The 384-nt window shown below is 65.1% G+C and overlaps 1 protein-coding gene across 1 annotated transcript in view; it reads right to left on the bottom strand.

Moving 5' to 3' along the window:
• LOC104511323 (lipocalin-15-like) overlaps positions 1-178 on the bottom strand; it is a 1,590-nt gene extending 1,412 nt beyond the window's left edge. The window contains exon 1 of the mRNA XM_010153895.1: positions 18-178. Within this exon, the coding sequence (XP_010152197.1) occupies positions 18-178 (161 nt within the window). The remainder of the gene's footprint in view (positions 1-17) is intronic.
• Positions 179-384: the final 206 nt, after the last annotated feature.

The raw sequence follows: 384 nt of genomic DNA, 5'->3' as shown, positions 1-384 counted from the left end.
AAGCCACGGGCACTCACAGGGGCCAGACGAGCTTCATTGCCAGGTCCCCCTCTGGCGTGAAGCTGATGGTGCTGGTGGATGACTTCATCCTGTCCTTCACGTTCCGGAACACAGAGCAGTTGGAAGCGGCAGCTGCGACATGCCAAGTCCCTGCAAACTGCAGGAAGACACCCCCCATGGGCTTCGGGAAAGCCTGGGGGACCTGCCAACTGCCAGGGCGACCTGCCACCCTCCCCCTCCGTGGGGACCATCCAGCCTGGCACGGAAACCTGCACAACGCCCTGCCCTGCCCGTGCAGCGGGGTGGGCGCAGCATCTGGCCCATGTTCCTCGGGGTGTCTGGTCCGTGTCCCCTGGGGAAGCACCACACGCTCAGGGGCATCAC

This window comes from Eurypyga helias, unplaced genomic scaffold (assembly GCF_000690775.1).
Source record: "Eurypyga helias isolate BGI_N326 unplaced genomic scaffold, ASM69077v1 scaffold24420, whole genome shotgun sequence".
Classification (NCBI taxonomy): domain Eukaryota; kingdom Metazoa; phylum Chordata; class Aves; order Eurypygiformes; family Eurypygidae; genus Eurypyga; species Eurypyga helias.
Note: the sequence above shows the minus strand (reverse complement) of the source record. Positions and strands in the feature narration are given on the sequence as shown.